This window comes from Lepisma saccharinum, chromosome 1 (genome assembly GCF_977018435.1).
Source record: "Lepisma saccharinum chromosome 1, izLepSacc3.1, whole genome shotgun sequence".
NCBI classification, from domain to species: domain Eukaryota; kingdom Metazoa; phylum Arthropoda; class Insecta; order Zygentoma; family Lepismatidae; genus Lepisma; species Lepisma saccharinum.
The window spans coordinates 7,950,360-7,965,105 of NC_139229.1; the positions used below are offsets into that span (position 1 = coordinate 7,950,360).

Genomic DNA, 14,746 nt, shown 5'->3' on the forward strand with positions numbered 1-14,746 from the left:
AATCATATTATTCTTACATGTAAATAACAACAGTGTTGCAAACTACCAATAGAAATGACCAGCTGAAAAAATACACTTGCTAATTAAATTGTTTTCCTTTAATTATCCCATAATCGCCCAAACTTCAAATTCAGTTATGTTATAGTGTAACCTTGTGTTAGCAATATATTTCAGTTCTAAGGAAATCACAGATATGCATCTTCAAAAGTTCAAGGTCCAAAGGTCAAAGTGGATGACCTTCAAAAGATTTTATTCTAAATATAGTGATGTGATACACCATTGGAAAGCTTTTTCCATGTCCTTTCAAACAAGATTACAACAAGCTCTCTATGTCAATTAGGGTAAGAGCAATTATCCATGAAAGTCTCAGGCGCAGACTAAAAATCGACAATTTTTTGTATTTTCAAGCCCCCAAAACTGCATAACTATGCCACACACGAAGCTACAATTTCTCAGGATTTCATATCTTCATGAAGACTACCAAATAGTAGTGTTCAGAAAATCTGAGATGGTCGGGTTGTGGACTTTGTTGATTTGACATGGAATGACCCGATAATAGAAGCAAAAGTCTCAGTAAACATGTATCTGCAAATGAACCGTTTCCGAGATAATTGCGAATGTGTGGTTACAAGCTACCACTGACTTTATTCTTTGTAAACGTCATCCTAGTTGGTAAAATGCTAATAATGTGTGCGAATGTGTAGTTAGAAGCCGTCACTGATTGCATTTTGTAAACACCAAGTGCTTTACTCCTTGCGCATTCAGAGGTTTGCTCCTTGTTTACAAAAATGAAAATTTCCGAGAGGTGGCGTTGTAATCAAACAGAATGGTACAATCAGTACAGAGAATTGTACATGCTTGTGACCAATTTCGAAATGAACCGGGGGTGTTCGAAACTCAATGCGGAATCATGTACAGTATTGCAAGGATGACAGTTTCAACAACTCCTTTAACAGGTAGGAGTGTAAAGTAATTGTAACATGTAACATACTGACGTTCCTTAAAGTAAGTAGAATGTTCAATAAAAGCAATGAGATCTCCAATGACTTTTCTTACTGTATTATTAGCATTTTACCAACTAGTACGACGTTTACAAACAATGAAGTCAGTGGCAGCTTCTAACCCCACATTCGCAATTATCTCAAAAACGGCTCATTTGCAGACCCACGTTTACTGAGACTTTTTTGCTTCCATTATCGTGTACTTTCAACTGTTTCAGTTTGCGCCATTACTTATGATACACCCTGTATAATTCTCTGGGGGAAGCTGATGAGGTTTTCTCGGGATATCAGCCAGGTGATTTCTGGATATCATCTGGCTGATATGATGTGAGAATAATTTCCTCGAATAACAAACATGGAGTGTACCAACAATAATGGCAGGACAAATAAACAAATATTTTGATTGATTGATTAATTAATTTAGTTTATTTTACTTTGCGTTTTGTGCCTCTTGGCTAATTTGCGAAGATGGGGTTGAGTGATGAAATGATGAAATTGATAAATGGACATTCACAAACAACCAAGCCCGAGCGGGATTCGAACCCGGGACCCTTGACATCGCAGCACGATGTGCTAACCACTCGGCAAAAATGAACAAATAAAACATGGGGCTGTACATTCCATTATCAATTATAAACATTGCATATCTTTTCTGAAGTTTGAACAAGGAACAAACCAAGACACATGTGGGGAAAAAAAAGCAGTAGAAATGTTTGGCCAGGGGCATAAGAAACTAAAACTAATTCAGGCGCTAGTCCCCCTATTTTTTAAATTTTTTTTTTTTTGCAAATATGGTCTAAGAAAGCCACATATTTAAGATAAAGCTACACATTTTTAAATATGATCTTAAAACATTTAATTTATTAAGTAACACAAGATTGGATTAAAAGTAATTAATTATTGCACCAGTAATTATGCAATACATTCTAATATGTGGCTGACTACCATATCACTGCAGATTTTAAAATTTGGCAGCAATAGTGAAAACATTTATATTGACATGTTTATTATTCTGATGATACAGAAAACATACAAAGATTAAAAAACACATACTGTAGTAGTTATTTTTTAAAAAAAATAGGTAATGGAAATTTCCATAAGCGAACTCTCAACTTTACATTTTCCCACATTATATCAATTTTGATAGTCCCAACATAACAATTTCTTATAAAATTTTCTTCGATTTGACATTTTCCCGCATCCTAAGTTTTTTCAGCTTGGTCCCCTGAAAAACGTAAAATCAAGGTTCCACTGTATTTAGATAATTAATTTTCAGGTACCACGGTGACCAGGCACTCTGTATTTTTCTTCCCCTGTGTTTGGCCTCTAAAGACCAGAGTGTGTGTTAGATTGTAACGAAATATAGGATAGGCTTTTAAAATTCCAGGAAATTAAAAATCCTGACATAAATCTCACTGAAGGTATTGCATCAAAAAAAACAAAAAAAAAAAAACCATGGTGACACAAGAGTTTTATGTTCTTTCATACAGATTTTCTTCCCACGAGCCTCACTCTTGAAGACCACCAGTAAGGATGCAAACCCGTGCCAACTTTTGAAGTCACCATGAAATGTTGATTGGACATTATCCATTGTATAGTGCTTTTAACTGTACTATTCCAACACTACATTGTGAGACGTAATTTCTTCTTGTCAGTGGTTAGGATTGAACCGACAACAGACCTGTGATTTTACCACAAATCTGGTATTCTAACCAACTACTCCCCCCCCCCATAATTCTGTACTAATTTTTGCTCCATGTATGCTACTATTCTAATTTTTTAAAAAGAGGGGACCATATTTGCTTGAATTCTACACTGGGATGACTGGGTTTTAAGTTTTGCAATGAAGGCTGCTTGTTTGATTTTCCTTAGTATGAAATATGGTTCTTAGTGTAGAACTATTATGCTGTTCTGTTATACTGTCCCACTGAATTCTACAAAGGCTGTCGCAGAGAAGGTGAGACAGATTTTTTCCTGGCTTGGCAACACTGCCTATGGTTTCGGCACTAGTCGCGTCGTGTAGGATGACTCATTCTGTTTCTATAGCAAGTTGTCACATGTTGCGAAACCACGTTAGTGAGCAGCTGTGTTGATTTACGTGTAACGGGTTTCGTTTACCTCTCCAGTTTTTTGTGTACAACATTGCTTTTCGCGATAAGTATTCAAGATGAACAGCGACATGCCATAAAATTTTGTTGGCGTTTAGGGAAAAATGCTGCAGAAACATATGCAATGTTTCAACAGGCATATACCGATCAAGACAGACTGAGTAGAGCCACAGTATTACCAAGGAGTCATTGAGACTCTGCGCCAGCATGTAGCAAAAAAGAGGCAGCATTTGAAGAACTCCTTCATATTGCACCATGATAACGCACGCCCGCATACCATACGGGCTTTTCAGGATTACATGACAAAGAGAAAAATAGAAATTTTCCTTAATCCAGCATACAGGCCGGACCTTGCACCCTGCGACTTTTGGCTATTTCCACTTTTAAAGGCTGCTTTACGTGGTCGTCATTTCATGACGAACATACAAGTGATCACTGCAGTGCAAGTTTTCTTCAGTTTGCTACCTGACAACAAATTTTCAGACATTCACAAAGTGGCAGGAGCATATGGACGTTTGCTTAGCTGTCAATGGTGCCTATTTTGAAAAAGATGTATGTCTACTTGATATGGCTGATCTGAATAAAAATTTTGTGGTTTGTAATTTTTTTGTTTCATTTTAATGATTCTTGGAGGGTTCCTTGTACATGCTTGTCTTTTAACTGCTACGCAGTCACGACTTTTGGACCTATTGTGCTCATTTTGGTCTCAATCGACAGCTAATGAACCAAATTTTCACCCTAGTAAAATTTGCTAGCCAATGGAGGTCACTGTTTTCCTATACAGGAATAAGTCTCACCTTCTCTGCAACAGCCTTTGGATATGATTCATTCCATGCATGTTGCTTGTGATCATCTATGTATCCTCATCTCTAGAGGGCATCCTGATTCTCCTATGTAAGCTCGCCTGCATTCACATAGTATGTGCAGTTTTTGCTAGATTGTATGGGTTTTTCTGGTTTGGTGATTGACAGTATAATTCTTAGTGTCTTCTTGCTGACACAGAACACCGAGCATATGCAAAATTTTCGAGTGAAAGAGTTTTCGACAACAGTACAAGCACAGTGACACTTCACATGCGGATATTGTGAAATTATACAACATATTTCTGGCATGTGGTCAGTCTATGCCTCACACAGGTGGAAGAGTGTCCCAGGAACAGGGAAGAACACGTTCAGCAAGCCACGAGAGTCCACGGAAGTCACTGCACTGCTTACAAGTTGAGCAAAATGTTCCATACACTACATGTCAGAGTACTATCACATACACTGACTGCACTCCTTGACACAGTATAATTACAAGGTCTGTCTCAACTTTGCAAACATGATGTTAGAGCAGGAGGCAGCAGGCAGTCAGTTGTTACATATGTAGATGTTCACTGACGAAGCCACATTTCATGTAAATGGCCAAGTCAACACATGTAACATCATCTTTTGGGGAACTGAGAATATACACGTCTCCGACAAACTGGAACAAATAACATCTAAATCAATGTATGGTGTGGAGTAACCCGTGACAAAGTGGAGGAGTTCTTACCAATTACACATGTGCTTCAGGAGTTAGTACTCCTGCATTTGATGCACGATGCGGTACTGGACACCCATCTCTTTCAACACAATGGACTCTCACAGTGTGAGAGTTTTTAAATGACACATTCAACAATCACTCGTACAGCATGTGATGCATGGCATTGATCACATCACCTCAACTCCAGTCAAGATGAAGGATGGCTTTACTGGGTAAAGAAAACACTTCAAAGGCCATTTGTTAAGGTTCATTAAAAAAATAATAAAATTTAACATTTTCAGCGAGATTCGTGTCAGGATTTATAAATTTCCAGGATGTTTTCTAATAAAAACCTACATTTTATGATTTGACACGCCCTCTGGTCCTTGGAGGCCAAAGATTTGGCAGTGGAAATATCTACTCTAGTGAATATTTCCATACTTTCTAACTTGTGGTGTATTTTGGTTTGTTCCTCATTCAAACTTAGAAGAATATAGTGGAATATGTAGTTCATTGCTTTACTGTAATTGTTGTTACACTGCATGTTCAACATTCACGGAAATTACTCTCCCAGAATTTTTTCTCACTGTGGTTACATTAACAATGTCTGCAAGTTGTGGGACAAACTAAAGATTGCTAACATATCTGCAGACATGATAATTATTTTTTATGCTTACAATAAGGAGTTATATGCTCTAAAATTAACAAATATATGCATACAAACAAACAAAAGCAATTTCATAAAAATAAACATGAAAAGTAATCACAAAAGCAATTCTACTGCAATCTTACAAAATATGGAGAAATGGTAAAACTGGCACACAAAATAGACACAATATGCAATGTTATCTATTTTTACTGCAAATCTATCATCAAAACTGCTTTCCGTAATTCATGTAATATTAAAGTAAGATTATTTTCCAGATTAATAATAATCAATTTGATATGTCTATCTGTCAACACTAATTTGTAGACTAAGGAAGATCCCTCACATTACTGGCTATAGCAGGAGACAAAGGACAACTTTCCCATTAGCGACATAGCAATTCTCACTTCATTCAGATACAATTTGCCCCCCTCCCCCCTTAACTAAAAGAACAAGAATAATTCTATAACTGAACTGCATTTAGTGATACATAGGTATGGTCTCATCAACTATTGCTTACCCTTGGGAGTAAATCACATAACCCAAGTTTCTTTATCATTGCAGGGATGGAACTCCTGCAATAGTACATGGTAAAATCACATCCTATTCGATGTTTTGCCATACTTGTCCCTCAATTTCTACATGTGGCAGTAGGACTAACTAGGATATGTAGGTCCACACATAGGACATAACATTTGGGCACATACATTGTTTTTTTTGTTTTTTTTCTTTCCAGTGTGGAAGAACAGCAACATCAGTGAGCCATGTGGTTTTGAAAAAAATATTACAGGGTTCAAAACTAGAGGGCTTTTTTTTAAACCTCTGATGGCGCCGCTAGGTGGCCCGTGAAGGAGTAGGAAGCAGGGCATCACACAGCGTGATTGGCATCCCCCACACCACTACCACGGCCAACACTTCAGTTGAAGCTGAGCGATGGGCCCGTAGAGATGTCTGCTACAATCGACTCTCCGCCAAGTGCGTAGTGTGATACGATTTCTACAGGCAGAGGGGCACAATCAATTTGGCTGCATACTGTGAGACATTGCACAGACTACGCAGAGCAATTCAGAACAAATGGAGAGGCATGCTATCTTCAGGCATTATCTTGCTTCATTATAATGCCCGACCGCATGTTCCTGCGTCAACCCAAGACCTTCAACGGTTCCACTGGAAGTGTTTGATCAACCTCTCTAAAGTCCACACCTTTTCCCTTCGATGAAGAAGTGTTTGGGAGGACTGCACTTCCACACCAATGAGAAGCTTTGGGACACCATGCAGACCTGGCTCAACAGACAGGTGGCACCTTTTCTTGCAGAGGGTATTGGAAAGTTGGTGCATTGGTACAATAAATGTTTGACTCTTTTTGGTGATCACGTTGAAAAGTAGATTACACGTGTACGCAACTTTTGCCTATAAATCCATTTTGCAATTCACTGTGGTTTTGATATCATGTCCTATCAAAGGTTGCAAAAAAATAATTCTAGTATATTGTTTAGTGTGTGTTTCAACACAGCAGTAATTTTAATTTTCGGGGAAATTAGAGCTAGTGCTATGATAAAGAAAGGTGTCTAAACAGTTAGATTTTTTAAGAAACAAAAATATTCTTTTTCAAAAAGCAACATTTCATAAAAGCAGTTTTTTGGTTTGGGTTTTCAAAACAGCTTTCTGATTTCAGTTTTTATAATCCTTTTGTGATTTAGGTTCTTCTATCGACAAGTTTAGGTCACAAACTGTGCTACTACAATGAAATTCATGCATTTTCTTCGTGTTTTGGAAACTTGCAAATGCATTTTAGATGACCAGCAATAGGAAGAATGTGGTCGCTTAGTTCAAACCATACACACATTCTGGATTGCATAAAACTTTTGTCAAAAAATGAGAATTTCTTGTTTATCCATCAACCCACTGTGATGAAGTCTTGACATGGTTATCTTCAGTCTTTCCAGGCAATTGCTGGAAATGGAGACTTAAAGATATTCCCTTCCACTTCCTTGGCCCTTTCTTTCAATTCTGTAGGCCATCTCATCTTCCAGTTGTGGATACATTAATTTCATCAACCACTAATTATTTATTAATCCTTATCCAAGACAAAATCCACAGAAAATTAGCCTGGGAAGTAAAGGAAAAAGTAAAGTGGACCCTGTTCTTTGCACCATGCCATGAAGGCATATAGGGGGTGTAGTTTGCCTGGGAAGGATGGGCATTTTTATGTTGCCTAGTGGGAGCGTTGTTTAAAATCTAGTGTACGAGTTCCTGATCTATGTGCTTGTCTGTGTTCCTCCACATTGGATTCTTCTTTCTCTAAAGGTGGACGTTTAGCCTGTGTACCTTAAGTGAGGCTGATACTTCAGGCATGGATTATCTTTTTTTCTTTCTGTCTTCTTGTTATTTAGCATTACTTTTTATGCAACTTTTGGCTAATTACAAACAATGAGGATGAGCGATGAAATGATGAAGGGACACTTGCAAATAATGCCCGTGCCTATGGCAGGATTAGAACCCATGATCCCTGATATTATGCTAATAAATATGGATTATCAACAGCATTTTTAATCAACATACAGTAACCATGTGACTTACGTAAATTTGCAGTTACATAATAACTGTTCGTAGCTGTCACAAGACATTTCTTTGAAAAGTGTGGTTTCAGTTTGTTTTTATATTCTTTTATATACTTTTCATACTTTTATAGTTTATATCCAAGTAAATACTGCTGCATGATGTTTCATTTATAAAATAATACTGTGCAAATAATATACAGATATATATATACTTACATATAATAATAATAAATATTGCAATTTCTTACGAAGTTATACTTAAGCAATTTACAAATTCGACTTACATAAAATTCAAGTTACGCAAAGGTTTACGGAATGCATTACTAACATAACTCGGGAGGTTACTGTACTTGCAATTCCAGTGAAAGCAGTTTTATACACATGGATCCAAATTGGTTTATGCTGTTTGCAGTGCCTTTGTTGCTAAGGATCATTCGTACACTATATTCCGCCTGCAAGTTGCAATGTTTGTACTGTATTACCACTTTGTCAAAGACTACTGCTTTCATTTTTACTGATTCTTAAGAGTGGTGACCCTGGAGTGTAGAAATGATATTCATCCTTTAGTTCGTGCCTTCTTGCTGAATCGTGACCAATTATGCCGGAACCACGGTAGCAATATTTTTGCATGGGTTCCACGTCATGCTGGTCTGTAAGGCAACATGCTTGATATGATGCTGCCAAAACACTACATAGGCCATTGCACAACTCATACTCATGCCACATTCAGATATTTGCAGTGCCTCCACACAAACGTCTTTGCAGACAATGGCATCTCTTCTGGGGTTTCAAGGAGAAGAATAAACTGTATATCCATCAATAATTGTTGGAAATCCTTTTGGATTGATTGTTTGAATTTAAAATATTGGGTGAGTAGGCACTTAACGTCATTTTGCACCCTTCTATGTATACGGGAAAATAACCCCTTATCTAAAATTCTGACTGAAGACATTAAAATAAGGGGTGTAAAAACCACCTTGGCAAAAAATTAAAAGTGCAAGATTGTAAAAAGACCTGCACGAAACAAGGTCAGAATTTATTAAAAGCTTCCCAGACGGTGGAAGAAACCAGCACTTCGCAAAAATCTAAAAACATTTGGCTGGGAAGATGAAAAGTCTGTTTGAGGATAGCAAATTCGGTACATTCGAAAAGAATATGCCGGACACTTAAAGCAACGTTACAAACATGACACACCGGAAGGTCCAGCCCTTGCAGCAAGTAACCATACATAAGACGGTTGTGTCCAATATGCATCCAGGTTAGAATAACTTATTCTCGATGGTAGGGATGGAACGAGGAACGCTATGCAATGTGGTGGACTTAATAGTGTGAAGCTTGTTCCCCGTTTCCGCATCCCACTCGGCCTGCCACGTGTCAAAAAGGCAAGAACAAAACACATTCTGTACATCCAACTGATTCCGCAGATTTGGACCCATTGTGTAAAACACATTAAAATTGGGGTACTGAGAGCAGAACTAGTGCTTGACCATTGGTGTTTCTGCCTTGGGAGAGCAGTAAGGGACAATTTAGTTACTGGTGCAGGAAACTCCCAAGTTGGGACAGGCGGTAACAGTGGAGAGGCACCAGACAGATTACAATCAACACGCCTCAACATACAGACTGGCGACTGGACTGGTAGGAAATGCACTGGAACACAAACAAATACCAGCATGATGAACAATGTCGAGAATTCAAAGCCGAGATGGTCGGGTGGACGAATAGACAACACATCCGTAATCGAGCTTCGACCTAATAAGTGAATGGTACAGGTGGAACAGTACCGTTCGGTCAGCACCCCAAAATGACTTAAAACACGTAGAAGGTTGAGAACCCTTAGACAGGAGAATTTTAGCTGGCAAAGGGAAGGTTGCCAGATCAATTTCGAATCGAAGATGAGGCCAAGGAAATCGGACCATTCACGAAACAAAGAGGCAATCTACCCATGTATAGGTCTGGGTCGAGATGGCAGGTACGCTAACGGCAAAAATGAACACAAACGGATTTCTCGGATGAAAAGTTGAAACCAGTTTGGGAGGACCACTCAACCAAACGGTTTATCGTCAGTTGGAGTAGATGAGAAGCTGACGCAAGATTCCGTGAGCGACAAAAGATCGTGAGGTACATAGAGGAGACCATGTACAGAGGCAAGAATGTTTGCCATAACACTGTTCACTGCTATGGCAAACAGAGTCACACTAAGTATGCTGCCCTGTAGGACACCATTCTCATGTAGATGAAGGTCGGAAAAGGAGTTCCCAACACGTACGCAGAAATATCGATCTGATAGGAAGTACTGAACTAACTATGCCAAGAATGGAGCTGCTTGAGGATAGTAAATAGCCACGTCGTGTCATAGCTTTTTGGAGGTCAAAGAAAACAGCAACACCTACACTGCATCAAATGACGTAACATGCATTCTTGGCATTCTTTTACTGCTGATTGTTGTCCTAAGTTGAAATTCTGAACTAATTCTGCTGACCTTTTCTGTTAACCCTCAGATGTACAGTACAAGTACTGTACCGTTTGGGTTAGTCTTTGATCCTTGTTTTTTGTTTCCTTGGTTACGACTGCCTTTCTGTATTGTAGACAGAATACGTTCTTTGTATTTGTATGGGCGCGGTGGCTCAGTCAGTACCACGTCTGACTACCATGCTAAAGGTCCCGGGTTCGATCCCCAGCCGGTTCAAATCCGGGAACTTTTCTAACACTGGAAGCAGCCCCGTCGCCCACCAGCATCGAATGACATGGGTACCTGGGGGGTAAAGGCTGTCAGGGGTGTGATGCTGATCACATCACCCCCACTCACGACCGGATCAAGAAAGTGTGGGGCGTTACCCCCACACCTCCTATACGCCTTCATGGCGTGGTGCTAAGCAAAGGGGAGCACTTTACTTTTTTTTTTTTGGTATGACTTGATTTGTAATGCAAGAACCAGCCAGTGTGTCAAGACTTCCAGTATGCAGATGATATTTATGTCTTGATGTATCTACTAACACATCCTGGAATACAAGTTACTCTTACAGTCTATTTTCATGGTAACCCAGGTTGAAGGATGTTATAAATAAGCCGAAGAAAGGCTGGTAGCGTATGATCTCCATGTGGACATATTACACATGTATCACCTACATGTCTGAACAATTTTTGCTTTCTGCAACTTTGAGCAAGCTGCCTGTTCAACATGTTTCATGTATATGTTGCTGCATATTTGCAAGAGTGGTGACTTCACTGACATGCTCTCTTGTTGGTAAAAGCCACTACTTTTTGAGCATGTAAGAATGGTAACACTGGTATTTTCTGTTAGGACTGTCCTTCTACCTAACAACAATACCTAAACCATCAAAATATTCCACATAGTTTACGAGATATGGCATATTTTGTGTCGTGTGGAGCGTTCGTTCATCCAGCTAATTTCTGAAAATTTTCAAAAATTTGTAACTTTCAACATATTTGTTGGAAAAGTCTAATATTACATATTTGTCATATTGAACCAGGTATCTATCAGTAAAAAAAAAAAAAAAAAAAAATCTAATCCATGAGTGAAGCAATCTGTTCTGGGTGATTTTGCGTGGAATGACAAGAACAATACCAAAATGACTGGACTATGCACCCAATTACGTACATGCCATTTGTAAAAATATCAGATCTGTAAAATTACTGGTAGTTTTATGGATGCACTGATATGCTTATATTAATAACCCGTGGTGCAACAGCCAGTGAGGGCCAGGGACTACCTACCCACTGCCGGCCTCATTCACACCTGTCAAGGTGGGAGATCATTCAACCAGTCAGTTACGGGGTCACGTGTGGTCAACACGACGAACCCCCAGTCATTGCTGTAGGTTTCCGTGACTGGGTTAAGCTACTCATTCGTATCTCCCCAATTTCCTCACGATGGTGGCTGGCCACCGGTCCCATACACAGGCCGAAATCTCAGGAGAAAAGTTGATACGCTTCCCCCAGGAGACTCGAACTTGGACGCATCTCGTAGCTGGAGCTCAAAGCATGATGCCTTAGACTGCAGGACAATGGTGCGGGAAGATATGCTTATTTATTATATGAAATAACATGCTGTAATGTTCATTTTTCATGTTTCTGAAAGGTCTGAGGTGCATTTTTCTATCCTGTTTTGTCACGAAATAATGCGAAATGAACTGCAAAATGCGAAATTGACTCAAACACGAAATTTACTGTTTATATACCGACGCAATACTTTCCGAAGTCTGAAGTATCCTGTGAGTTATGCAATTCACGGAAAATTGATTAATTCTGCTGTAAATATTTGAGAAGCAAAAATGGACCCCTTTACACAGGAATAGACTTAACACTCTGGTAACTACATAAATGTGCTATTAGAAGGGATAAGTTTATTTTGTGTAATAAGTGCAGTTTTTAAATCAAATTTAGGATTATATTCACAATTTTAAAACCAAAATGTCATTTTATATAGCACTTTTGATGCGATTATTCACCGCTATAACACCGAAATTTTATTTTATTTACCACTTTTGAACCCGAAATCGACTCTGTTTTTGTACTGAAATTTTGCTTTTTTATTTACCAAAAATATGTGCCTCTAATAATATGCTATTAGAAGAGGAAAAAAAATATTTTGTGTAATAAGTATAGATTTGAAATAAATTTTTTGGACTTTAGTTTTAGTACCACATAAATATGTGGCTCTAGGCATTAGACATCGATCTTGATTGCTAATGAAATTATCATTAATTACTTAGGTTATTTCTCTGACAGGACCAGTTCTTCGGGGACCTCAATGGAGGGTGTTATCTTAGTACACACTGGATTTCAGCTCTCTCCAAGCAACTGGTATGGGGAAAGGGTAAACACTTAAACGAATACGGTTCTTCTGGTCCAGACACTGGACCCTGATGTAGGCCCAATGACTTCTAAAGGCCCTGCACTAGAATCAGTTCCTCGGATACTGCCTCTAACTCTAGACACATGTAGCACCCACACTGGTCAAACTTGTGCTCCTGGTCAATATCAGGCATTTGCTCCAGCTCGCTTGTACAGCTGGTAACATTATATAGTAGTAGCAGTACACTCACCATCATTACCAAAAGTCATGAAGTATGTCAATATTTCTGAATTATTATTCCACATCTATGAAATAACAAATTTCATGGACTGAAAAATCCTCTCACGGACCGAGGATCACAATTCACATTCATATTCAACACCTATGACATAAAAGCCTATATTTCTTTAATATTAATGTACAAAAACTGCAGAAAAAAGATCCCACAATAATTAGCATGCAGCATCACAGAAATTATCCAATTCCACACACATTCAGTCAAAATGTATTATTATAAGAAAATAAAAAAAAAATAACATGTTGCATGTAAGTGCTTGACTTGATGCGTGATGATAAGACCTTCTTTGTAACAAATAAAAATAAGAAAACTTACCTTTTGGTTTGACCTTAAGAACTAACTCTCCGCAGTTCACCACTTTTGCATCTTGCAAGGGTCGGCACATCCGGTCCACTGGAAGATTTTCGACTTGCGTGACAACATCCTGCCCAGACAGCACCTGACCAAACACTACGTGGACTCTGCAAAACATAATCACACAACACACATGTTTTGAGTTTGGCAGTTTTCAGTTTCAAAATTAAAATACACTAAAAAAAAATACTAAATTTCTTAGGATCAATTACTAAGAAACTAGGTGACAGAGGTGCTTATTGACACAGTTTTGTGATATATAAAGAACACTAAATTAATTTGTAATCTGTAGTTCATTGCAACAATAGTGAAAATTACTGTACATTTATTGTGTGTATTATTGGATAACTATCTTAAGCATGATGGTTTCCTCAATACTAATATATTTCACACCTCACATTATCAGCATGCTTAAGATTAAAAAACTTGTCTAGTAATGTGCATATATATACAGTATAAGCTGTCATCATGAAATTAAAACTTCAACTCCAGGAACATCCAAAGACAAATCTTTTGCTTAACTAGCTAGTTACATTTTTAACTATTCAAATTTACTGTAATTGATCAATGTTTTATTTTTTAAATTATATATCAGTACAATTCTCATCACTTAGGTATAATGGAGTACATATTGTGAAAGTGACAGCTGTGAAGAAAATTTCAGGGTGTCTACCAAAATAGCAAATCCAAAATTCTTGACATTTTCTTATTTCTTTCCCTTTTCTTAACATTTATTTAAACCCTCCCCCTTCCTGAAAATAGATATTTGATTCAATGAAAAACCCTTACAAGGGAAAACTGAAGTTGTACTTTAACAAGAGATTTAGGCTTGCTTTAATTATTAATGCACATAAAAATTGAGGCTTCAGACTTCATCCTGGATTGGGAATGGCCCCATTATTTAATATTTTTACAAAACTTCATGCATACAAGAATGTAATTCTTAAGAAAAAAAGTGAACAAACGTTAACCACAGCTAAATACAATTTTAGATTTCCAAATATTCAATTTTATCAAATCCCAGTACACAAAAGCATAATTTCTTTACCTTTCTGACTGGAAGATACCCTGAAATTTATTTTTTGTGTCCAATATTTTTGAACTCACCCTAAAAGATGGATTTAGTAAATGCATGTTTCATTACTAGGGCTAGGATTTTGATGACCTCAAAATTGCCAAAATAATGACCTTTAAAAAATGCATTTATGACCTAATGCATGCAAGAAAATGCCCTATGAACTTAGAAAAATGACCTAAAAATTCTGAAGGATTTGTAGAATAAACTTATAAGCTACCAAGAGAAATTCAAATTACAAATTAATGTTAGAGTATCTATCAAATGTTCATTGCGCATGGTAGTACAAGTAAGAAAGTTCACTTTTTGTCATCTTTTACACTCTAAGTAATGAGTTGCAGTACACAATGAAAATCATATGCAAATTTTCAAAAGTGAATGATT

At 37.7% G+C, this 14,746-nt stretch overlaps 1 protein-coding gene across 1 annotated transcript in view; it reads right to left on the reverse strand.

Moving 5' to 3' along the window:
• The window catches only part of LOC145992485 (uncharacterized), a 113,657-nt gene that overhangs the window by 80,795 nt on the left and 18,116 nt on the right, over positions 1 to 14,746 (reverse strand). The window contains exon 5 of the mRNA XM_083128867.1: positions 13,249 to 13,394. Within this exon, the coding sequence (XP_082984993.1) occupies positions 13,249 to 13,394 (146 nt within the window). The remainder of the gene's footprint in view (positions 1 to 13,248; positions 13,395 to 14,746) is intronic.